This window comes from Dromiciops gliroides, chromosome 2, assembly GCF_019393635.1.
Source record: "Dromiciops gliroides isolate mDroGli1 chromosome 2, mDroGli1.pri, whole genome shotgun sequence".
Lineage (NCBI taxonomy): Eukaryota > Metazoa > Chordata > Mammalia > Microbiotheria > Microbiotheriidae > Dromiciops > Dromiciops gliroides.
This window is the reverse complement of record NC_057862.1, coordinates 210616166-210640024: the sequence shown is the minus strand read 5'-3', so window position 1 is coordinate 210640024 and position 23859 is coordinate 210616166. Positions and strand designations below refer to the sequence as shown.

Sequence of the window (23859 nt, the reverse complement as noted above, 5' to 3'; positions counted from 1 at the left end):
TTAGTACATTTTAAAGCTTAATTGCTTTAGTTTTGCCTGAGGACTAGTTAAGCACAGAGAGACTCATCATCAGGTTGGCCTCAGGATGAAGAATTTTTCAGTCATAGAAAGTCTTAAAGGTCATCTATTAAATTTGAGGGGCTGTAATATGCATCTATAGAGGGAGTATCTAAATCTATGAAATTATAGATCCTTGAATTATTAAAATATGTTTTCAGCAATTCAATAGACATTTATGTTCCTAGTGTATCTGGAGCACTGTGCTAGTCCCTAAGGAAGATACGAAATTTAGATAAGACATAGTTTCTATTGATATTGAATTTATTTTAGTAGAGAGAGATTGTGACACATACAAAAATTATACACAAAATACAGGTGTCATGCAAAATAAAATACACTAAGTCTATAAGAAAGGTAGATATGAAGCATTCAGGTGGTGGGTAGTAGGGTCATAACAGATTCACAAAGGAGGAAAGACTTTCTGGAAGAGTTAACACAAGTTAGGTGATATTAACTGAAGAGATGAAGGGGGTGGGAAGGGCATTCTAGGCATAGAGAACAGTGCAAGGACTCAGATGTCATAAAGTGCATCAAATGCAAGAGGGTGGGGTAAAGGAGAAGAGACAGTGAGCAGTTCAATTAAAACATTTCTTTTATTCCAAACATCAAACAAAATGATTATATGAATATATTCATATAAATATGCATGTATATATACACACAGTATAAGAAAAAGATTGTGCATGAAACCATGGATCACCATTATGTAAAGTTTGTTTTTCTTTTTAAAGTATATAATACTTATATATTTATGTATATATACTTACTTATATATGCATATATAATACTCAACATATAATTGTTAAAACTGTCTTAATTGTTTGTGATCCTTTCTGGAATTCTTTTTATTCTGGAGGAATTTTATAAAGAGTGGTGAGCATGGGGACCAGATTACAAGGGGCTGAGAAGAGGGTAGATAGTGAAGAAGTGGAGTAATCTGATGTATATAACTTTTTAAAGAAGCTTAGCCAAAACAGGAAGGAGAAATGATTGCATGATAGTTAGGGTTGCAGTCTTAATAGAAGGCTTTATTTTTAGGATTGAGCATGTCTGTAGATATATGGGAAGGAATTCATGGCAAAGGAAAGATTGAAGATGAATAAAAAAGGGTTGCCTGCTGGAAAAAGGCATGGAGGAAGTGTGAAATAATGAGGTCAAGGATGCTGATAGAGTAATGAGACTTAGTAAGGACAGGAGTGAAGGAGAAAGAGATAGGGTTATGATGCTGGGAAGTTATGAAGGTTACCTTAGTGTAATTAAAGGAGTCTGCTTCTGTAGGGAATATTTTGAATTGAAGCTATTTATTCTAAGAAACTTGCCCAGTTCTTTCCTGTTCCATGAAGGTGAAGATTGTGTCAAATCTTAATTTTGCCTTTTAAGGGGGAGCACAGTATGTATTTAGTAAATGCTTATTGAATAAATGAATGTATGTAGCAATATCATTCCAAAACATCACTATGACAAGGAGAATCATAACTTTTCCCTGGCAAACCCCCAGCATCTTTTAGGAGTGTGATGTAGAGAAGTACCATGAGGTGGTGGAAGGAACAGTGGATTTGGGGTCAGGGAACTTTGATTTGAATCTTAGTTCAGCTATTTACTACCTGTGTAGTCTTGGGAAAGTCAACTAACCTCTCTGGGCTTCAGTTAATTTAGAAAATAGAAGAGGGGCAGCTAGGTGGCACAGTGGATAGAGCACTGGAGTCAGGAGTACCTGAGTTCAAATCCGGCCTCAGACACTTACTAGCTGTGTGACCCTGGGCAAGTCACTTAACCCCAATTGCCTCACTAAAGAAAAAAAATGTTTTAAAAAAAGAAAATAGAAGAGACAGACAAGATGATCTTTTCATTCTACGATGCTAGGACATAATTCTTTACTTAGGGGTCCCTAGAAATAAATATAGAGCACTGAAAGAGGTAGTTTACTGGAAAGGGGAAATTTCAGCTGTACCCAGAATATTTCCATTATGAGACAGTATACCCCAGGAAGGGGAAAGACCTCATGACCTATTATGGGAAGTAAAGATCATGATTGTCTAACTTCATTCTTGAGTATTTTAAAACCGATGACCATCTCTTTCTTTTTTTGCAGCAGCAGCAATGCACAAATGGTTTTGACTTGGACCGTGCGTCTGGACAGTGTTTAGGTAGGAATCTCCTGTATTTGTTTCCTTCTTAATAGGGGAATTCAGACACCATTGCCCAATGTTAACATTTTCCTGTCTTAGGAACATCTAATCAACTTTTGATCATTCATGATGAAAGCAACACCATGGGGAGTACCAAAGAGTGGATGATACAAACATCTTCCTTTTTTCCTGCCTAATTAGCCCTCCTAATTATGTTGACTTTGCCTAAAGTATTTTTTAGGAACTGGGGCATGATGTGGATACAGAGTTGGCTTCAGAGTCTAGAATAGTTAGCATTTATATAGAGCTTTAAGGTTTGAAAATATAAATATTATTTTATATTCACAACAACCCTGAGAGGAATGTGCTATTATTATCCTCTTTTTATAGATAAGGAAACTGAGTCAGACAAAGATGAAGTGACTTGCCCACGGTTACACAGCTACTAAATGTCCGAAGCTGATTTGAACTCAAATCTTCCTGAATCCAGGTGCTGTGCTCTGTCCGCTGCTCTACCTGTATGCTTCTGACAGCTCTGGAAGAACTGGGCTTGTTTGGCTTCTGATCCATATTGGCCATGTGACCTTGGGCAAGTCACTTAAACTCTAGGTACCTTAGGTAATTCTAAGACTATTGGTTGCAAAATATTTTCTTATTTGCATTGGCAGAAAGAATTTCTTCACCGGGATTTGCCTGTACTTATAGATTCACAGATTGGGATCAAAATTTTTTAAAAAATCTAAAAGCCAAACTATTTAATTTTTTTTTCTGAATATGCTCTTGCCACACTATAACCCATGGTTGGGGGTGAGGGTGGGGGTAGGGCAGAGATGGGATGAGGAATGACAGGAAACCAGCAGAAACTTAAAAGATTTGCCATGGGAAATCAGAGTTCACAATAGATGTTTGTATACTGGCTATGGTTCAAAGATGATAGGTTGGCTTTTTTTTTTCATCTCCTCCCCAATACCATTGACTTTAGGTTTCAGACTATAGAGTGAGCTGTATGCTCTGAGTCTTGGAATTTCCCTTTCATGAGGTGTGAGTTGGCTCTGCCTCTGCTCAGATGGTTGTCATATGCTTTCAGGACTCAGACATGCTTTTAGTCCCCAGCCCAACCCTCAACCTGCTAATGCCAAGGCTGGTGAGAGGGACATGTATGTGTATGTGTGTAACTGATCTATTTGGGTGACCAGGCAGCCTGTGCTCATGCAGAATATCTAGAGAAACATTCTCTAGACCAGGGAGGGGGCCCTGAAAGTCTGGGAGAACACATGGTGTCTTGGAAGCATGCCCTGCCTGTTTCCTAGTCTAATGGAAGTAAACTTTGAAGGAAAAAAGCTTCACAATCAAAGGAGCCATTATGTCAATAACAATTTCTTCTTGCCTTTTCTAATACCACCCCCTTCCTTGCCCTTGGAATCGGAAATTATGTAATTTCTTCATCCTGGTTCTGTGGAAAGAGCATATGACTGGGAGTCAAGGGAGTAGGTTCAGATCTTGGTTCTGACCCCAACTCGTTGTGCAAATGCAATTTCCTCATCTGTCAAATGAGATAATAGTATACTGCCTACATAATAGGGTTACTGTGAAGAAAATGAACTACAAATCACGTGATGCCATGTTCATATGGGCTAAAATAATAATTCTGCTTGGGTCAATTAGTTGCCGGCAGCTTGGTAGAGTGTTTAGAGTAGCGTGCTTGAAGCCAGGAAGACTTGCATTCAAATCCCACCTTTGAGATTTAGCAGTTGTGTGATCCTAGGCAGTGCTGAATCTCCATGTGTTTCAGACAACTCTCTAGGACTTACCTACTAAGTAACAGGTGGGTTTAAATCTGTATTGGTGAAGAGAGTTTCCCAACCAGATGAAATCACAGCTTCTTCCCATATTGGAAAATTAGTCAACAGCAAGTTTAGGCAAAGCCTATTTGAAGATTCTTAGGAGGGTTCTGGCTAAATTAAGGCATAACAACATAACACAGGGATTACTCATACTCTTTCTGTCCACCTTGACAGATGTTGATGAATGCAGGACTATCCCTGATGCTTGCCGAGGAGACATGATGTGTGTGAACCAAAATGGTGGATATTTATGCATTCCCCGAACCAACCCAATTTATCGAGGGCCCTATTCAAATCCTTACTCAGGCGCATACCCACCACCCCCAGCACCGGTTCCTGCTCCAAACTACCAAAGTATTGCAAGACCTGTTATTTGCCGTTTTGGGTACCAAATGGATGAAGGCAATCAATGTGTTGGTGAGTAACCAGAGTCTGAAGCTACCAGTGTTTTGCTTTAGTGGAAACGTCTGTGTTCTTATTCCTAGATATGCAGTCTTGAAAAGAATGACCAAATACGATATAATGAGCCAGTGAACATTCATTCAATCCTGTTTGCCCATGTGTTTGGTGGCTATGGATATTATGTTCAATAATAGATAATTAATAAATATTTTTTGAATTTATTCATTCAACTTGTTAATCAATACTTGAATAAATTGAATATATAGATCCAACAAACATTTATTAATCATTTATTACATTTAATACTTGGTACCAAGGACCAAAATATGAATAAGTTGAAATCTTTGTCCTCAAAGAGATCACAATCTATTAGGAAGAACTAAGACAAAGATATGACAAAGCATGACATGAGAGGTAGTATGAGAATTCATAGCACTTTTGATTGGACAAGTGGGTAACTGTTCAGAGAAGGTTTCTTGGGAGAGCACTGTAAGGATGGGAAGGATTTCAATAGGGAAATGAAGAGTAGGAACAAAGGCATGGGGAAAAGGATAGGATGTGTCTGGGAATGGCAACTAGTCTAGATTGGGCTAGCACATAGAGTATGTGAAGAGAAGAAATATGAAATAAGGCTGGAAAGGTAGGTTGAGTACAGAATGTGAAGGGCTTTGACAACCAGGGTAAGGTGTTCATATTATTTGGTAGGCAGTGTGGCGCCACTAAATATGTGTGTATGTATTCCACTTTGGGAATAGATCCTAGAAGCTTTATTGATGTGTTCATTGTTCTACAGTGGGGCAGGGATTTCTTCTCCCTCTTTCCCAGGAAGAGCTCAAATTTTCAAAGTAAATAGTACTTTTCAAAACACATGTATAGTTCAACTCAATGAGTAAGATGTGGTCAGATCTCTTTTCCCTCATTCACTGAACCTCTGAATTTTTGAATATTTTGCCTCTATAGAAATTGCTTTTTATAATAAAGAAGAAGAATTAGAAGTGTAGAAGTAAAGGAATGGGAATCTTTGAGTTTCACAGGGGGCCTCTGAAGGCAAGCTTAGCCTTTTTTTAAAAAAATTCTTCTCAGGTGGGTAACCTGATAGAGAAATAATCTGCTATTATAGAAAGAGTGTTGGAAAGAAAATTGGGATTTAGAGTCAAGCTATCTGGATTCTAAATTCATCTCTAATATTTACTATGTGACCTGGGGCAAAGGACTTTATCTCTTTGAGTCTCAGGTTCTCCATATATAAAAATGAGGGTGATATTATGGGATACTGCCTCACTATTTTTGCAGAGGTGTTGTGAGGAAAGTGCTCTACAATATTTAAAAATGTTTTAGAAATGCAGGTTATTATATTATTATTATTATTATTACTTTGGTTCAAATAGAGCCCCTGGTTATAGGGACTAGTTATTGAGGAAGGCTATCAGAACTGAGTCATCAATTGGAGGACATGACTTTAGATTTGGAGTAACAATCTCAGAATTAAATCTAAGGACCTTTGTTTTTCTTTCAATATACCTCTGTGTCTCTCTGTGTCTCTGTTTCTTTCTTTCTCTCTCTCTGTATGTAGGGGAATATTCAGTAAGCCTGGCTGGCAATAGCCTATATGCCAGGTTCTTTTTTTCCACAACATGTGGCCAGTGTGTATCTGAGTTTTTATCAATTTATTATTATGTTAACTCCTTTCTAAAGTACTTTAAGGGTCACAGAATTTAAGAACTGCAAAGGATCTTAGAGACCATCCAGGCTCAATTGCAGCAGAACACAAATCCCCTTTATAACCTCTGCAACAAGTGATCATCCTTCCACCCTTCACTTGAAGATTTCCATTGTGAGAATAACCTATTACCTTCCAAAGCATTCTAGTCCTACTGTAGGGTAGCTCTAATTCTTTTCCTTATATTTTCAGCTTTCCCATAACTTCCCAATTCTTTTGGAACCAAGTAGAACAAATCTAATCCTTACACCACATGACAATACTTGAAGTCAGTTTGCATGGTCTGCCAAGTCATCTGTTCTCCGAAATAAATGTCCCCCATGCTTCCCCCCCCCCCATACTTTTTTCAAGCAGTGCTTTGACATAGGTAATGTTAATGCTATTAATATCTCTATTTTTGCAAATGAGGATAGAAGCTCAGAAAAATGAAATGACTTGTTTAGAATCACACAGATGGTGAACTGAGATTTGAACCTTAGGTTTCTTGATTCCAAACCTACTCTTTCATTTAATTTTAATTTTATTTTTTCTCAATTACTTGTAAACAAACGCCCCCAAATTTTGAGTTCCACATTCTTTCTTTCCCCTTCCTTGAGAAGGCATATTATACGTGTGCACTCATGAAAAACATTTCCATCAAGTCTACCCTTTTATGACACTATGCTTAACAGGAGCTGAGGGTAAAGTTGCATCTTATGTAATGAATTGTGTTTCCTCTTTGATCCCTTTGTCACTGAATGTACTGAGTCTTAGGAACTGTCTCTCTTCAGGTTGCAACTAAAATCTCACCTACAGCAAGAAGCCTCTCCTTATCCTCCTTAATAATGCTATTATCAATAATGCTAATCTTCCTTCCAATATTATCTCCAATTTATCCTATCCATATTTTGTTTGCGTGTTGTCTTGCTCATTGGTCTGTGAACTCCTTGAGAGTGGGACTTTCCCTTTCTTCCGCTTTCTTTGTATGCTCAGTGCTTAGCATAGTTCTTGGCACAGAATAGGTACTTAATAAATGTTTGTGGACTTGACTCAGTATGATAATCATAATAATCATATGGGGCATCTGGAGACACAGTCTCATTTGGGAAAGCCCGAACCCATTCTAGAAGTCTTCTTCCCTCCTTCTCTCCTCCCTGGCCCATTACAATACCAGGAATATTAGAACCAGAAGGGACCTTTAAGATCATCAATTCCAACCTCCCTTATTTCAGAGATTGGGAGGCCAAGGTTCAGAGAGTAAAAATAGATGACTTAAGGTTGCACAGCTAGGAAGCAGTGGAGTTGATCTTTAGCTCATGTTTTCTGAGTCTAAATTCAAGGCCTCTTTCCACCATATAATCTTTGAGGTGATACATTTTGCGGGGGCTATAAATGATTTCTAGGGTTCCATAGTTATTTGTTTCTGCATGTGGCTCTGAACTGTATGCAAGCTTTGGGAATGGTACAGAGAAACTCGATCTCTTGCTTATAAGATTTGTTTCACGTCTTCTAAGGCTGAATATTCGCCAGTAATATTATTTTAGAGGTGGCACTGAATAATGAATGTGGGGTTTTTTTCTACATACTTGGAGCTTTACAAATCTTATGTGCAAATATATATTTTACCATGTAAATATATGCAAATATCACAAAAATATGTAGTTTTCAAATTTACTGGAAAAATTGGGTAGCCTTAAGATTAAATCTCACTATTAGTATTGGCCTCAAAGAAGGGTAAGTGGCAACTCCTTTTAAATCTATGAAAGCGCAGGCGGATAAAAAGAGTAGCAAGGCCCAAGCAGGGAGAGACAAAAGTTGAGATTTCCATGGAACAACCAATAAATCCTAGAATTTTAGAAATCAAAGAATGTTATGGCTAGAAGGAGCATTATAAGATAGAATGTTAGAGGTAGAAGGGGCCTTAGAATATAGAATATTAGAAACCAGAACAAAATGTGCAGTCTGTAAGTGACCTCAGATATCATAGAATCATAGATCCTATTAGAAAGGTCCTCAGAAGTCATCTAGTTCAGGATACTTAGTTTACAGAGAGAGGTTAAGTGACTTGCCCAAAGTCACAGAGGTATCAAGTGACAGAGTCAAGAAAACTAGTATTTATATACCTCCTATCTTGAGAATTGGCAGCATGCACTCCTCCTCCCTAACACATCAGAAGGAAAGGGCTGGAACTTGGGTATTATATTTTTCAGAGGCTGTTTCTAGACATTCAGCTAGTCTATTACTATCATTTGACAGATGAGGAAATCAGAGCCCAGATCAAAGGCTGTTGACTTGTCCAATGCCATGTGTGATGACAAAAAAATGTAACTCAGGCCTCCTGACTCATGTCATTGTACATTCCACTCCTCTACAGTTGCTTGAAAATAAAAGCTCATGCTGATCTTGGCGGCATATACCTGTAATCCCAGCTCCTAGGAGGCTGAGATTGAAGGATCCCTTAAAATCAGGTTTCCTGAGCTGTAGTGCTCTAAGCCAACTGTATGTCTGTGCCAATTGTGGCATCAATATGGTGAGCTGCTGCGGGGATGATTGTCTAAGAAGGAGTGAACTGAGCAAAGTCAGCAATGGAACAGGTCAAAATTCCTGTGTCTATCAGTAGTGGGATTGAGCCCACTAAAAAGAAATGATCTTAAAAGAAAAAACAGCAGTAAATATTCCCTAAGGAAATGCTGGCACGTGGCGTGCTGCTAGCAATCAGATGTCTTAGAGGCAACATGGTATTTTGGAAAGAATGGTGAATTTCAAGTTAGAGGAGCTAGGTTTAGACCCTGGCTTTGCCACCTATATGATGTTGAGCAACTCTGTTAACTTTTTTGGCTCTCAGGTTACTCATCTGTAATGTTAGGGAGGTTTGACTAGGTAATCTCCAAGTACTTTTTCAACTCTCAAAAAATTATAATACAGGTATATGTTTCTGTACTAAGAAGAGTCTGAAGTGATAAAGGGATTTTGATGATGCTTTTATAGATTTCCAATCTTATGGAACGGACTCAAGATTTTACAGAGTGTGAGAGCTGCCTGACATGATCACTTTAGTAGCTCCATAAGATTTTTTTTTAATTAAATTTTCATATATATACATATATTTCAAATTACATGTAAAACATTTTTGAACATTCATTTTTAAAAAATTTGAATTCCAAATATTCTCTCTCTCTCCCCTCCCTGCTTCTTGAGAAGGCAAGCAATTTGATATAGATTATCCATGTGCAATCATGCAAAAGGTATTCCTGTATTAGCCATGATGTGAAACAGAACATGGACCAAAACAAAAAAAAAAAGAAAAGAATAAAGAAAGTAAAAAAGTATACTTTGATCTGCATTCAGAGTTCATCAGTTCTTTCTCTGGAGGTGGTTAGCATTTTTTATCATATGTCCTTTTGGAATTGTCTTGGATCATTGTATTGCTGATAATAGCTAAGTCATTCATAGTTGATCATCATACAATATTGCTGTTACTGTGAACAATGTTTCCATGGTTCTTCTCATTTCACTTTGCATCAGTTCATGTAAGTCTTCCCCGATTTTTCTGAAAGTATCTTGCTCATCATTCTTTTAGCATAATAGTATTCCATTACAATCATATACCACAACTTCTTCAGCCATTTCCTAATTGATGGGCATCCTCTCAATTTCTAGTTCTTTGCTATCACAAAAGAGCTACTATAAGTATTTTTGTACATGTAAGTCCTTTTCCTTTTTATTTCTTTGGGATACAAACCCAGTAGTGGTATTGCTGGGTCAAAGGGTATGCTTTATAACACTTTTGACATAGTTCCAAATTGCTCTCTGGAATTGTTGGGTCAGTTTACAACAGTTACTAACAGTGCATTTTTTTCATATGGCTATAGATGACTTTGATTTCTTCTGAAAATTGCCTGTTCATGTCATTTGACCATTTACGAATGAAGGAATGACTTATAGTTTTATAAAGTTTACTCCATTATTTATTTGAGAAATGAGGCCTTTATCAGAGAAACTTGCTGTAAACATTTTTCCTAGTTTTCTGTTTTCCTTCTAATCTTGGCTACATTGGTTTTGTTTGTGCAAAACCTTTTTAATTTTATATAATCCAAATTATCCATTTTATATTTTGTAATGTCCTCTGTCTCTTGTTTGGTCATAAATTCTTCCCTAATCCAAATATTTGTCAGGTAAAGTAATCCCTCCTCCTTCAATTTGCTTATGATATTACCTTTTGTGTCTAAATCATGTACCCAGTTTGACCTTGTCTTGGTATACAGTATTAGATGTTGGTCTATACTTAGTTTCTGCCAAACTGCTTTCCAGTTTTCACAGCAATTTTTGTCAAATAGTGAGTTCTTGTACAAAAAGTTTGGATCTTTGGATTTATCAAACACTACTTTACTCTGGTCATTTACTACTGTGTATTGTGTACTTAATATGCTTCATTGATCTACTACTCTATTTCTTAGCTAGTACCAGAGTGTTTTGAGGATTACCACTTTGTAATACAGTTTAAGATCTGTCTACTAGGCCACTTTCCTTCTCATTTTTTCATTGATTCCTTTTATATTCTTGATCTTTTGTTCTTCTAGATGAATTTTGCTATTGTTTTTTCTACCTCCATAAAATAATTTTTGGTAATTTGATTCATATGGCACTGAATAAATATATTAATTAGGAAGAACTGTTGTTTTTATTATATTGGTTTGGTCTATCAAATGAACAATTACTATTTTTCCGATTGTTTAGATCTGACTTTATTTGTGTGAAAAGTGTTTTGTAATTGTGTTCATCTAGTTCCTGGGTTTATCTTGTCAGTTAGATTCCTAATTTTTTTATATTGTCCACAGTTATTTTAAATAGAATTTCTTGCTGTAGGACTTCATTGGTAATATACAGAAATACTGATATTTATATGGGTTTATTTTATATTATACACGTTTGCTAAAGTTGTTAATTCTTTTAGAAAGTTTTTAAATTGATTCTCTGGGATTCTTTACCATCACATTGTCTATAAAGAGTGATAGGAAAAAAAAAAAGAGTGATAGGCATTGTGGAAACAAAACTATCACTTGGGGGGGGGGCAGGGCAATAAGAGTTAAGTGACTTGCCAAGGGTCACACAGTAGTGTCAAGTGTTTGAGGCTGGATTTAACTCAAGTCTTCCTGAATCCAGGGCCAGTTCTTTATCCACCGTGCCACCTAGCTGCCCCCTAGCCTTACTTATTGAGGCAGCTCTACATTCCTGGTATAAATCCTTCTTGGTCACAGTGTATGATCCTGGTGATGTGTTGCTGTAATCTACTTGCAAGTATTTTATTTAAAATTTTTGTATCAATATTCATTAGGGAAATTGGTCCAGTTTTTTTTTTTCTGTTTTTGCTCTCTGTGCTTTAGGTATCAGCATCATATTTATGTCATAAAAGGAATTTGGTATCACTCCCTCTTTGGCTATTTTTCCAAATAGCTTATATAATATTAGAACTAATTGTTCTTTAAATATTTGGTAGAATTTACTTGTGAATCCATTTAGTCCTGGGGATTTTTTCTTAGGGAGCTCATTTCTGGCTTGCTCAATCTCTTTTTATAATATTGGGTTATTAAAATATTCTCCTTCCTCTTATGTTAATCTGGACAGTTTCTATTTTTGTATATTCATCCATGTCACTTACATTGTTAGATTTATTGGCATATAATTAGGAAAAATAGCACCTAATAATTACTTAATTTCCTCTTCATTGGTGGTGAATTCAACTTTTTCATTTTCAATACTGCTAATTTGAATTTCTTTTTAAAAAATCAAATGAATCAGTGCTTTATCTATTTTATTGCCTTTTAGTTTTAAAAGACCAGCATGTAGTTTAACTTATTATTGCAATGGTTTTCTTTCAATTTTATCAATCTCTCCTTTTATTTTCAGATTTCCAATTTGGTATTTATTTGGGGATTTAAAATTTGTTATTTTTCTAGTATTTTTTAAATTGATCTTCTATTTCTTTATTTTATTGATTTAAGCATTTAGAGATATAAAATTTTCCCTAAATACTGATTTTCCTGTATTCCACAAATTTTGATATGTTGCCTCATTATTGCCTTTCTCTTTAATGAAATTATTGATTATTTCTATGATTTGTTTTTTGACCCAATCATTCTTTAGGATTAGATTATTTAGTGTCCAATTAATTTTTTTTTTGTGAAGCAATTGGGGTTAAGTGACTTGCCCAGGGTCACACAGCTTGTAAGTGTTAAGTGTCTGAGGCCGGATTTGAACTCAGGTCCTCCTGACTCCAGGGCTGGTGCTCTATCCACTGTGCCACCTAGCTGCCCCACCAATTAATTTTTAGTCTGTTTCCATGGCCCTTTATTGAATGTAATTTTTATTGCAGTATGATCTGAAAAGGATGCATTTAATATATATGCTTTTCTGCATTTGGTTATGAGGTTTTTATGTGTAGGTGCCTATATAAGCTTTTTTTTTTTTTTAACAATACAGCTGGGAACTACTCCAGAGTTCTGTTGGGTTATACCCGGCACCACTATACCTCTTGCCAGGACCTCAATGCCCTCAAATACTGGGACTTGACTGGGACTCCCATTCATCTATTGAACCCTATGAAGTCATGCAATTTATGACTTTATTAATCTGTCACATAGGAGAATGCTAGAGCATAATAATAACACCCCTTTTGTAAAATGAACACAATCTAGGAACTTTGGCTAGGACTGGAACTAGGCCCATCCATTTCCAAAAAGTTCAGCATTATACATTCATAAGTCCTGAGTTCCTTCCAATTTCCCTTCACTCCACCCCAGCATTTCCTGATTTACAACAGGTTTTCAAATAGACCTTTAGCAGAAATCCTTCTGGGCATTGTGGATGGTGGCGTCAGTATTGGGGGGTGGGGGAGACAGGAAGAAGAGGTGTCTATTTTTACCCTCTGTTCTTCCCCAAAACAGAGAAGAGGGAGAGCCAGGTGTATGTAACAGGGAAAAGAAGTAAAGCACAGAGATGACAGAAATGGAGATAAAGAAGAGCAAGGGGGAAAATAAACAAAAACCGAATAGGAGAAAGAAAGCAGCCAAACAGTTGATATTACCAGGAATGAAATATGTCTATACTTTCCATCTCTTAGTCAGTAGCTTCTATGTTGAAGGGTTGGATGTAGGAGTTGAATGAATATCTCTGGCCCATTTCATATTTGGTTCACAAGAAGACAAAGGAACAGGAAAAAAAGAGAGAATTGGAAAAATAAATAGAATCAGTTTCTGGAAACTGCTCCATTGCCAATAACACTAGGAAGTCTCCCTGTTGTTTTCCCCATGCAAGCTTTTTTAAAGGCTTTTGATTTTTGGCACTTTATTGTTTCATTCACTTCAGGGTTGAGGATGATCTAAGTTCCATTTTTTATTCTGCTACTAATTATGAGGTCTTAGAGAAATCAATGACCTTTCTGAGTTTCAGTTTCCACATCGGTAAGATTGGGAAAGTAATTTCTACCTTGTAAATCTCATGAGATATAAGGCTAAGATGAAATAATGGATGTGAAAATAATTTAAGTTGAAAGAACAATATAAACATAAGTTATTTACATCTTTACTAGAAATTTGACTACATTTGTTACTGTCCCATACTTTAGTCACCTTAGCCATCAATGGTTCTATTTACATTAGGCTCAATATGATACAAAGGATCAAGTGTTGGACTTGAAGTTAGGGGACTTGGGTTTAAATCCTGCCTTATTAGGTGTCATTATGGATGTTACTTACCCTCTTAGAGTATCAGTTTCTTAATCTGTAAAATCAGGATATTACTCATAAAGTTGAGGTGCAAAAAGTATTTTTCAAGGTTAAAAGCACTACTCAGCACTTATGTGAATGAGTCACCATAGGACCATGGGCTCAGGAGAGGCTCAGATTTTCAGGCCTCTTGCTTCCCTCTTTGCAAGCAGCCAAACCCAAACCTTCTCCAAAAAGATGGCAAGTTAGAATCTTGTGGCATCAGCAATCAGTCTTTGAAGGTAGTTTGTTTTACCTGGGGACTTGTGGGGGAAACTGCCCTTTTAAAAATGAAAAGGGAAGAGGAAGTACAAGTCCAACCTCCCCTAAGTCAAGGGGTTTTAACTTGAGTTTAATTTGGTTTAGAAAAACAAAACAAAACTGATAGCTATGTTTCAATATAATTGGTTTCTTTTATAATTCTGTTTCTTATTTTATGCCTTGTAAAACATTCTGGTGAGTCAGTAGGCTTCACCAGACTCCCAAAGGAGTCCATGGCCTATAAAGGACATGAACCTCTGCCCTAGTCTTTCTTGTGCTCTACTCATTTGAGAATTCATACAGACTCTACCCTTGCTTCTTTGTCCCATCCCTGGTCATGCCTTGCCAAACTCCAATCCTAGATTATTCCCACCTATTGTTTCCACGGGATCCTTCTTTTTGGATGTTTCAATCCTCACTCATATATTGCCAGAATAAGTTGAGCAACCATGCTGCCTAGGTCTATTACAAATTCATATTATCCAATCTCAGCTGGCCCCTACTTTTCTCTAATTCATCCTCTAGCCCAGTGATATCCATACTTTTTTTTTTTGTCATGCTCACTAAGATTTTTTTGAGCATGTTCCCCAAAATGTGTATATTTACATATTTATAAATTATAATCATTTACTACTCTACTGAAATTATATCATGAAGTATACAATTATAGAAATTTTAAAAATGTAATGAGCTGGGGCAGCTAGGTGGTGCAGTGGCTAGAGCACTGGCCCTGGATTCAGGAGGACCTGAGTTCAAATCTGGCCTCAGACACTTGACACTTAGTAGCTGTGTGACCCTGGGCAAGTCATTTAACCCCAATTGCCTCACAAAAAAAAATGTAATGAGCTAAAGATGAAATAATATTTGATCTTAGGATCAAGAGCAAGTTACAAGAGTTTACACTGTGGGGAGAGAAGGGAACAAACATTTATATAGCACCTATATGTGTGCCAGGCACTGTGTTAAGCACTTTACAAATATTATCTCATTTGATCCTCACAACAACTCTGTGTGGTAGATGCTATTATTAGCCCCATTTTACAGTTGAGGAAACTGTGATAAACAGAGGTTAAGTGATTTGCAGGATGATGGTGCCCTTGATAATAATAGGGAAGTACGAAAGAGGGGTACATTTTGGAGAAAGATTACATAATAGGATATATTATGAAAATTACAACCATCCATGACTTCTTATCCTATGTGAATCATTCTATCCACACTGAAAATGGAAAGTGAAGAGGTAGGCCTTTTACTTATTGATCATTATTCCCTGTTTAGAGCCTGCCCCTAGCACTGAAGTTATAAATTAGCAGGCTGGTATGGTGGAGGATTTTCCCAATGGCACCTACATAGCTGTTGTCATGGGTTCCTGGGCAGCAATTAGGTTAGAATTGTGAGGAGTCAACCTCTGGCTCAGAGGAGGTTGGGAACTTGCTTAGCAAAGGTCAGGGAAGCATAAAGGAAATGGAAAGTACAGTTGTGTCCTAAAGAAGCCTCATAATTGCCTCTCTTGAGTAACCCATCTTCACATGATCTGATTGATCGATCACATAGCCCTTGGAATCAGATCAACTTCCTCCTTGATCATCACAGATCTTTTCCACTTACCAACATGGTTCTTCCAAACCTTCTCTCCTAAAGTCTTCCACAGCATTCCCTTCCCCCATTCTCTTAGTCAAGGTCCTTGCTTTATCCTCATATTGTCCTGACAATACTGAGCAGCCCTCCTTCCCAAGGCGGTCCCCTCTACATGTACTCTTGTTGTTGTTGTTGATTTTTGTTTTGTTTGGGTTTTATTTTATTTTTTTTTGGTTTGGCAATGAGGGTTAAGTGACTTGTCCAGGGTAACACAGCTAGCAAGTGTTAAGTGTCTGAGTCTGGATTTGAACTCAGGTCCTCCTGAATCCAGGGCCAGTGCTCTATCCACTGCGCCACCTAGCTGCCCCTTTACATGTACTCTTGATGCCATCCCCTCTTGTTTGGTAAGTTGATCCCACAGTTATGCCCTCTTTTTTCCTAATCTTCAGTCTTTCCCTATCAGTTCATTTCTGGCTGTCTATAACAACTTCCAAGTCTCCTCATCTTAAAAAAAACAATCCTCACTAGATCCTATTGTCCCTACTATCACCCTATATTTCTCATTCCCTACTCAATAAAATTTCTTTTTTTTTTCTTTTTTTGGTGAGGCAATTGGGGTTAAGTGACTTGCCCAGGGTCACACAGCTAGTAAGTGTCAAGTGTCTGAGGCCGGATTTGAACTCAGGTCCTCCTGAATCCAGGGCCGGTGCTCTATCCACTGCGCCACCTAGCTGCCCCAATTAAATTTCTTTTTAAAAGCCAGATACACTTAATATTTCTACTCTTTCTCGGCACTTCTAAACTTCTGGGATCTGGCTTCCAACATATTCACTTAACCAGAACTGCTCTCCCCAAAGTCACCAATGATCTCTTAATTGCCAAATCAAATGGTCTTTCTTCAGTCCTCCTTTTTGATATCTCTGGCATTTGGCACTTTTGACTACCTTCTCCTTCTGTATACTTGTATAGCTGTATAGTCTCTGGGTTTTCATGACACTCCTCTCTCTTGGTTCACCTTTTACCTGTTTGCATGCTCTTTTTCAATCTCCTCTGTGTAGATGAACTTTCATATATATGTGTGTATAAATACATATACACATATGTATATGCATGTATGTATATAATCCTAGTCTCTCTCCTAAGCTCCAGTTCCTCATGATGAACTCATCAAAGACAAACAATATTAGTATTATACTAGATTGGTTTTTTTAAAGATTCTGAACTTAAATATTAAATAAGCTAAACATTTCTATATAAAAAGTAGAACAGAAAAGAGGATTATACATGAAGCTACAAATCTATATTATGTATATTTTGCTTTTTTTAAGTATACAGCATCCAACATGTTATTGTAAAAGCTGTCCTGCTTATCTGTGTTCCCCCTAGACTTCCTGTTTTGGGTGGGGGCGGGGCAATGAGGGTTAAGTTACTTGCTCATGGTCACACAGCTAGTAAGTGTCAAGTTTCTGAGGCCAGATTTTAACTCAGGTCTTCCTGAATCTAGGGCCGGCACTTTATCTACTGCGCCACCTAGTTGCCCCCTGACTTCTTCCTATTTCTAACATATATTGAGAGGTTAAGGTAGTTTATTTTACATTTAGGATAAATGATTTTTAAACCTTACCAAGGGTCTCCAAATGCTTCACCACAGAAGAAGGAAAGAGAGTAAGCATTTATTAAGTGCCTACTTTATATCAGGCACTGTAGTAAGTTCTTCACAAATATTATCTCATTTGATCCTCTCAACAACCTTGGGAGGTAGGTGCTATTATTATTCCCATTTTACATTGAGGTAACTGAAGCAGGCAGAAGTTAAGTGACTTGTGCAGGGTCATCCCACTTTCAAATGTCTGAGGCTGGATTTGAACCCAGATCTTCCTGACTCCAGGCCCAGTGCTCTATCCACACTGAACCACTTAGCTGTTCTTCTCCATTTCTGGTACCCTATATCTTGTAATTTTCTCCTATTTGTTAACCAGGGCTATGGGTTAAGCTGAATTGCAGTTAATCACTAAGACTCAGGAGCATGTAATATGCCCAGGACTCTATACTATGATGCCCAAGTAGGAAGACACTCCCTAAATTTTTATTGATATACTCCATGTTTGCCTAAATTTTCCCCAAATTTCTTCTCTCCCCTCCTTATCAGAGAGCCATCTTCTATAATGATAAATAATAACAACAACACAATTAAAAGAAAAGAGGGGAAAATCAGTAAAACAAACAAATGGAAAAAATATGACAATATATACAATATTCCCTACCCATGGAGATCCCATCTCTATAAAGGAGTTAAGATGGATGACATTCTGTTTTCTAACATGAAATTCAATTTAATTCCATTCATTTCTTCTTTTTATCATAAAAGTATTTTATTATTTTCCAGTTACATGTAAAGATAGTTTTCAACATTTGCTTTCATAGGATTTTTAGTTTCAAATTTTTCTCCTTCCCTCCCTTCCCTCCCCTCTCCCCAAGACAGAAAGTAATCTGATATAGGTTATATATGTACAATCACATTAAACATATTTCTGCATTAGTTATATTGTGAAAGAAGAATCCAAACACAGGGGGAAAACCTCAAAAAAAGAAAAAAAACAGCCAAAAGTAGAAACAGTATGGTTCAATTTGTATTCAGAATCCACAGTTCTTTTTTTCTGGTTGTGGAAAATATCTTCTATCATGAGTTCTTTGGAATTGTCTTGGATCATTGCACTGCTGAGAAGAGCCAAGCCTGTCACAGCTGATCATCACACAATGTTGCTGTTACTGTGTACAATGTTCTCCAAGTTCTGCTTACTTCACTCAGCATCAGTCCACTTAAGTCTTTCTAGGTTTTTCTGAAATTTGCCTACTCTTCATTCCCTATAGCACAATAGTATTCCATTCCATAACTATATCACAACTTGTTCAGCCATTCCCCAATTGATAGGCATCCCCTTGATTTCCAATTCTTTGCCACCACAAAGAGAGCGTCTATAGATATTTTTGTAAATGTGGGTTCTTTTCTCTTTTCTATGATCTCTTTGTGATATAGACCTAGTAGTAATTCCATTCATTTCATTCCAATCTAATTCAATATGACAAGCATTTTTAAGTGCCTGTTATATGACAGGCATGTACTTGGTGACATGGAAACAAAGACAAAAGTGAAATATCTCCTGCCCTCAAGGACCTTACATTATGTTTATGTTCCTAGTTTCATTTGTGTTGTAACATTGTTTAATTTTAAAGTATTTAACTATAGGCCCCATACTTGGAGTAGTAAGGGATATATGACACAGCACCAACATTCAAAGAACAAATGGAAACTTTTCTTTATTCCTTCTTGTTGTTGCTTTTTCTTTAGATTTTAGGGACATATTTAAGAAAGCTTTAAAAAAAATCAGCCCGTATTTCAGTCTTTATTGACAAGGGTACCTCCTGGTCATTCAAAACTAAATTCAGTCCACTCATTCCACAGTAAATGCCGCAGAGAGTTGTCTTTCCACATGCTCTGCTTTGACTACTCATTGGTTTCATCCTTTGTACTTTTTTGGAGCTTAAGGTCATTCATGTTTCAGTTTCAAGTGCTTCTGCATCAAAATTTAAACCTGAGTCTTTTGCATTCCTTTTGTGGGCAGAATAAATACTGTCCCAAGAAACATCATGTTTGAGCCAAGAAAGTTGTGTGTCATTAAGAAAACTGGCATTTTGGCTAAGGATGGTGTATAGCAACCAGGGCAGCCTCCCAGAACCTGGTGAGCCTTTGGAGCTAATGAGAATACAGTATATCATGCAGGATCCTGGGGAGTTGTAAAACATAATGACCAGCCTTTCTGAGAGGGGCTACTTTAAGTTAGGAGAGCAAAATGAACTGACTCATCTTAATGAACTGCCTGAGTTCAAGTTACAGACAATAACCTCTCAACCTATTCAAAACCTAGCTCTCATGGGCAGCTAGGTTGCTCAGTGGATAGAGCACCGGCCCTGGAGTCAGGAGGACCTGAGTTCAAATCCGGCCTCAGACATTTGACACTTACTAGCTGTGTGACCCTGGGCAAGTCATTTAACCCCAATTGCCTCACCAAAAAAAAAAACAAACACCAAACAAATCCCCCAAACCAAAAAACCCTAGCTCCCTAACTCTCTCACCTAATGAGGAAGGAAACAAAAAAGGCCCTTAAGTTGTCAAAAATAGGTGTCTCGTACACTAAAATGCATGCACTTTAATCATAGGGGGAACTTTTTTAGGCCCTCCCTCAGAACCTATTTATTCCTGTTTTTCATACATTTCTAACCAGATTGGTGATCTTGTTTTCCAGTCCACAACATGGGGTGACAGGACTTTCAGAGCCATGCATAACAGCTATTAGAAGTGCTAGTTGATAGACAAGGGAAAAGACAGGAGAATTCCCAAAGGAATTGGAAAAACCTATTAATTTAATTCTAAAACATTAATTGGGAACTATGCTTAGAACAGTGGCAACTATAGGCCAGTACCTATCTTTGAGGAAGGAATCGAAGCCCCTGATCTGTGTCAAAACATTTTATTTGAAGTCAGAATATCTGTGTTCAAAGCCTAGCTCAGCAACTGATTACCTATGTGACCTGGGATAAATCTCTTCCCCTCTGTGGATCTTTGTTCCTGGCCTATAAAAGGTGGGATCTGGATTAGATGATCTCTAAGGTCACAGATATGAATTTTCATCAGTTTCCCTGAAAGTAACACTACATTAAAACATAACTAATGGGCAGCTAGGTGGTGCAGTGGATAAAGCACAGCCCTGGATTCAGGAGGACCTGAGTTCAAATGTGGCCTCAGACATTTGACACTTACTAGCTGTGTGACCTTGAGCAAGTCACTTATCCCTCATTGCCCTGCAAAAACAAACAAAAAATCAAACAAAAAACAACAAAAAACCCCCAAACAAAACAAAAACCATAACTAATGTTTACGAGGTCCCAGAGTCATCAATAAAAGTAGAGATTCATTTCAGTGTCCCCTTATTTCAGAAACCATGGTAACTTCTAATATGTTTCAGAAATATTTCTACACAAAAATATTTAATCCAATGAAAACTTTAACATTTAAAGTTGTAGCATTTAAAATTATATGTGGTTGCCTTATTTCTGTCCCAAGTTTGAAGAACATTAGCTGGGGTTTCTAATATATTGCTGCTTATAAATTAGAAGCTTTCACACCAGTTTTGGGCATTAAGCATTTATTAAAGCATACCAAATATTAGTAAAGAGAGGACACTTGACTCAGAAAGTTAAGAAGGCCTATCTAGCCTAGAGGAGAGATAGAGCTCAGCCTGTCTTCCTTCCTTCTCCAAGTCCCCTAACAGAAGTGCATCTGAGAGAAAATAATGGGTTTTGGGATGCCCAGAGCCCCCCCCACCCCTCTCCAGGGGATAATATTAAGGTTGATTGGATTGACTTTTCTGATTAACTCACTTTAAGTTAACTTAATTAAGACCACACCTACCTGGAAGCCTGGCCCTCAGAGGGTTTGTTCTCTGAACTCTGACCTCAGCACGTTCTACTCATGGACCACCCTCAAATCCAGTAAACCAATAGATTTGAATGATGCTAGCCAATTAGCTTTGAGCAGTGTGGAAGGGCCGCCTCTCCTCTGGACCAGAGGAAGCACACAGACACACACTGATGGTGAAGGACTTAGAGAAAGAAGGAAGCAGGGGCAGCTAGGTGGCGCAGTGGATAGAGCACTGGCCCTGGAGTCAGGAGTACCTGAGTTCAAAAATCCTGCCTCAGACACTTAACACTTACTAGCTGTGTGACCCTGGACAAGTCACTTAACCCCAATTGCCTCACTAAAAAAAAAAAAAATAAAGAAAATAAAGAAAAAAAAAAAAAAGAAGAAGGAAGTCAAGGCTGAGCACTATCTCTCCTCTAGGCTAGATAGGCCTTTTTAACTTTCTGAGCCAAGTGTTCTCTCTTTACTAATATTTGGTATGCTTTAATAAATGCTTAATGCCCCAAACTAGTGCTAAAGCTTCTAATGTATAAGTAGCAATATATTAGAAACTCCAGCTAATTTTCCTCAAACTTGGGACAAAAATAAGGCAACCACATATAATTTTAAACACCACAAAGGAACAAGCTATCCAGAATGGAACTCACCCTCTCTGAGGGCTCTGAATAACTGATGTTTTACCAAATGACCAGAAGGCAGATTTTTGCTGATTAAAAAAATAAAATATAATTAAAAAAATAATATTGCAAAAGGCAACAGATAAGAACTGACAATTAAGAATAATTTACACTGGGGCGGCTAGGTGGCGCAGTGGATAAAGCACCGGCCCTGGAGTCAGGAGTACCTGAGTTCAAATCGGGCCTCAGACACTTAACACTTACTAGCTGTGTGACCCTGACCCTGGGCAAGTCACTTAACCCTAATTGCCTCACTAAAAAAAAAAAAAAAGAGAGAATAATTTACACTGAATCCCCTGAAAGGAGGGTAGAGGTCTGCTAACTTGGATGGGAAAAAAATTATATCTTTACTTTCACAAAATTCTAACTGAAATTTAGCATTTCCTTCAATTATTTAAAATTATCTTATCTTCTGCAGGAAGCCTTTCTCAGACCCCTTTAATCTTAGTGTCTTCCATCCGAGGTTATTCTAAATTAATTATTTGTATACATAGCTGTTTGCAAGTTTTCTCCCTCATCAGACTGATTTTGTTGTTTATTTGTTTTGCCTTTCTTTTTCTTTTGCCTCAGTGTCTGGAACACAGTAGGAGTTTAATAAATGCTTATTGACTTGACTTAATTATTCTGTGAAAGTATCCATAGGCATCACCACTCCATCCAAAGGAGTCCTTGAAATGAAAAAGTTTAAAGCCTTTGCCGTAGGTGGCATATACGTTTTTCTGTGTAGTTGAGGTAGCTTTGAAGACATCATTTTGGTTGTTTCTATTTATGGTCATGAGGTCAGGTATTTACTTCAGGATGAATAAATTTTTGGTGCCTTGATAGGGAAGGCACCTAGGGACAATGATTGGCCTCCAGTACAAAGCAAAGGAAAGCAGAGATAGAACAGACTCACTGAATGTCGGAGCTGGAAAGGATCTCAGAGATCATCTGGTCCAGTTCGCTTAAAAGAGGAGAAAACTGAGGCCCAGGGAGGGGAAATCACTAACTCAAAGCTGCAAATCAAGTTCGTAGCAGAGCTGAAACTGGAGGCATCATGGGGGGATGGAAAGAATATTGGTTTTGGAGTCATAGAATCACAGCATCTCAGAAATGGAAGGGAATTCAGAGGTTATCTAGGAAGCCTCTTTACAAGGACTTAGACTAGGTGACCTCTAAGGTCCCTTTCAGATTTGAATCTTTCATTTAAACCCTCCCTGTAATCCCATCATTTGAGAATGCAATGGCTTGGGCTCCCATCCAAGGGAAGAGCCTTTACTCAAAGCAGTCACAGCTGCCCTTTCCTCTTGCTCCAGCACATTGTGTGTTTTGATATTCCTGTTTCCTGGAGTCTGTCATTTTATTTGAGAACTGGTTCCTTACTTCATTCCAGGCACTGGATCAAGATCCAAGGCCAGCCCAAAGTGCTATTTCTTTCTTTCTCTTTTTTATTTATGTGTAAGGGAGGAAGGGGCAGATGGATCAGGGCAATCTCTGATCAATCTGATGAGATCTCCAATCAGTTAAGTTACAGGGCATTGGAAGCACCAGAAAGGCACCTCTCCATGAAATGTAGGTAGGCCTATTAGTGCCTTATTGATAGGGAACTTTCTTCATGATTGCCTGACTGAGACTCAGAAGGATAATCTTTTGTAAAAGGAACTGTCTCTGTAGGTAGTGTCTCTCTTCCCCTCTCCCCCCTTCTCTCCCCCTCCCCTCCTGTTCCCTTCTCCCTCTTCTCTCCCTCTTCCTTCTCCTCCTTTTCTCCTCTCCTTCTTCTTCCCTTCCCTTCCCTCCCCTCCCCTCCCCTCCCCTCCCCCCCCACCTCTCTGTGTCTTTCTCTGTCTCTCTCTGTCCCTGTCTTCCTCTCTCTCTCCCTTTGCCCTGCTCCAAAGATAAGCAGTCAGAGCAAATCCATGTTCTGAGGTGGGGGTGAGGGGAGGGGAGTGTGTGTGTGTGTGTGTGTGTGTGTGTGTGTGTGTGTGTGT

At 37.9% G+C, this 23859-nt stretch overlaps 1 protein-coding gene across 1 annotated transcript in view; it reads left to right on the top strand.

The window, feature by feature from the left end:
• The window catches only part of FBLN5 (fibulin 5), a 154221-nt gene that overhangs the window by 4714 nt on the left and 125648 nt on the right, over positions 1 to 23859 (top strand). Inside the window, exons 3-4 of the mRNA XM_043985995.1 lie at positions 2153 to 2207; positions 4208 to 4450. Coding sequence (XP_043841930.1) covers positions 2153 to 2207; positions 4208 to 4450 — 298 coding nt within the window. The remainder of the gene's footprint in view (positions 1 to 2152; positions 2208 to 4207; positions 4451 to 23859) is intronic.